This window comes from Colobus angolensis, unplaced genomic scaffold (assembly GCF_000951035.1).
Source record: "Colobus angolensis palliatus isolate OR3802 unplaced genomic scaffold, Cang.pa_1.0 Scaffold97, whole genome shotgun sequence".
Classification (NCBI taxonomy): Eukaryota; Metazoa; Chordata; class Mammalia; order Primates; family Cercopithecidae; genus Colobus; species Colobus angolensis.
This window is the reverse complement of record NW_012123709.1, coordinates 7056189-7058383: the sequence shown is the minus strand read 5'-3', so window position 1 is coordinate 7058383 and position 2195 is coordinate 7056189. Positions and strand designations below refer to the sequence as shown.

General features: G+C 35.5%; 1 protein-coding gene across 2 annotated transcripts in view; it reads right to left on the bottom strand.

The window, feature by feature from the left end:
- Positions 1–768: 768 nt before the first annotated feature.
- The window catches only part of EMC7 (ER membrane protein complex subunit 7), a 19854-nt gene continuing 18427 nt past the window's right edge, over positions 769–2195 (bottom strand). For both annotated transcript variants that reach the window (XM_011932693.1, XM_011932694.1), the window contains one exon: positions 769–1235. In XM_011932693.1, the coding sequence (XP_011788083.1) occupies positions 1083–1235 (153 nt within the window). In that variant the 3' untranslated portion in view covers positions 769–1082. The remainder of the gene's footprint in view (positions 1236–2195) is intronic.

The following is a 2195-nucleotide window of genomic DNA, read 5'->3' as shown; positions in this document are numbered from 1 at the left end:
TGTCTGTAATCCCAGCTACTTGGGAGGCTGAGGCAGGAGAATCGCTTGAACCCGGGAGGCGGAGGTTGCAGTGAGCCAAGATTGTGCCCTTGCACTCCAGCCTGGGCGACAAGAGTGAAATTCTGTCTCAAAAAAAAAAAAAAAGGAAAGTAGTAATTTCTCTTCTAACACCTCTGAGAATCTATGATAAGAAAGATGAAGGGATTGAAAAGCTACCTGTGTTATATATCTCTTATTACAACATGGAGCTTTAAGGTGGATTCCCCATCCTTAGGCTCTAGAAGGCTCTCCTACTGTTGTACTTCTTTCCCCTGGCCATTCATTCTCTGTTATTACTTGTCCTCCCTCCCTACATAATAAGTTCTATCAAGGAGCACTTGGATATTATCCATATCTGTATTCTACCTTGCATCACAGCACATAGCTGGTACTCAATAATTGTAAAACGAATACCATAGATGGCAACCAGAATAAAAAAGTTGGTAAGATCTAATATGATTCATATGTCCATACTCTGAAACTAACTGTAATAATAAGAAATTGAAACTACATCAGCAACATAGTTCCACCTCAGATTATCAGGGAATTAAATGGCACAGCAGAACTGAAAATTTTGAAAGCTGTGGCCACATAAAAAACCATGGGCATGCTGTCTAAAAATAACAACCACTCCCTTTTAAAGAGGAAAGGTCAATTTGAAGCCTCAGATAATTGAAGAAAATTGTCAGAAAAAAAGAAACATTAAGTGAAAAAAAAAAAGAAAGATGATTTGATCTCTGGATTAAGATGTTTTAATATACATAATGTATAGTAGTTCATATAATTTATTAATGGCATTTTCTATAGGACACTGTAATTAATTCAGTGACATCAATATTGACCTCATACAGACAAAAGATGAAAGCTGGGTTTTCTCATGTACCAAGTACAAAACATGTGCTAAAAAGTTAACATATACAGTTGTAAGAGATCAACGTTCCGGATGACTCAAGTTTACAGTAGTTGTTTCACACGGTTTTCCAAGACTTGGATGCCACCCAGTGTTGCTGTGTTTGTGCAAATGCCAGCTCTGGACGGCCTGACTACCTCCTTTTGCCAGCCCCACTTTTGCCTGTTTTACTGCTGCCGCTGCTAGATTTGCCAGATGATTTTGAAGAGAAGAGTCTTGTCATGAACTCAGAAACATCAGGCAACTCATGGTTGGAATTCAGCATATTCATTGACTGCTCCATTTCCTGCAAGAAGACAAGGCACAATGATATGTAGGATCCTTCGAGTCTTTTAACTCCTAACACTTCCTATTAAAGAAAAAGTAAAGGAGTAGAACAAGTGAAAGGTACTGGTTCTGGGAATGATGCAACATCATACTCAATAGTACTTCACCTATATATCATTAGTAACTATTTTCCAAACCTCCTTTATACCACTAAACATTCTGACTCCTAGTAAATGTCCAATAAATGATTGCCTAAGGTTTGATTCTACTTATCTTAATAAAGAACATTTTTTTCTGATAACGAATATATTTGATTATATTCCTATCTTATGTTTTCTGATTAAAGTGCTTTCTTATTGTTTTAATGAGTACATTTTTAAGTTCATGCTTTCTTAAGATGCATATAACCAGAATATTAATTTTTAACTATATATCGAGGTATCAGTAAAGTTTGGAAAATAAGTTCTGTATTTCTACGAGTTCATTTATAAGCCTCAGTAGTAAATCTATGAATGCTGTATGGCTTGGGTGACTTCGATTAGACTCTAAAGCAAGCATCACACTGTTACAAACAAGTCATTGGCAAAACAGGATAGGACTTGGCACTTTTGAGTATTTGTTGTCCCCCTTAATTGAGCCAAAAATCTATAAAGTACTGTTTGATAGTTATATAATATTAATGTAACATCTGCTTCATTTAAATTTTAAGTGACATTCTAAAAGTGAACTTAAAATTGAGTTTAGTCCATTCACACATGAAAAAGATAGCAAGTACTGCATTATCTATCATTTCTTTTTTTTTAAGAGATGATGCTCAGGTGATCCTCCTGCCTCAGCTTCCTGGGCAGCTGGGACTATAGGCACACAACATAACACTAGGATTTCATTTCAAATTGAACACTGTCAGGATATTAGCTTGAGCTTTTCCCACAAAGGTAGAATTTATTCCTAAGTTTTTTTTTGTTTTTTTTTTTTTTTT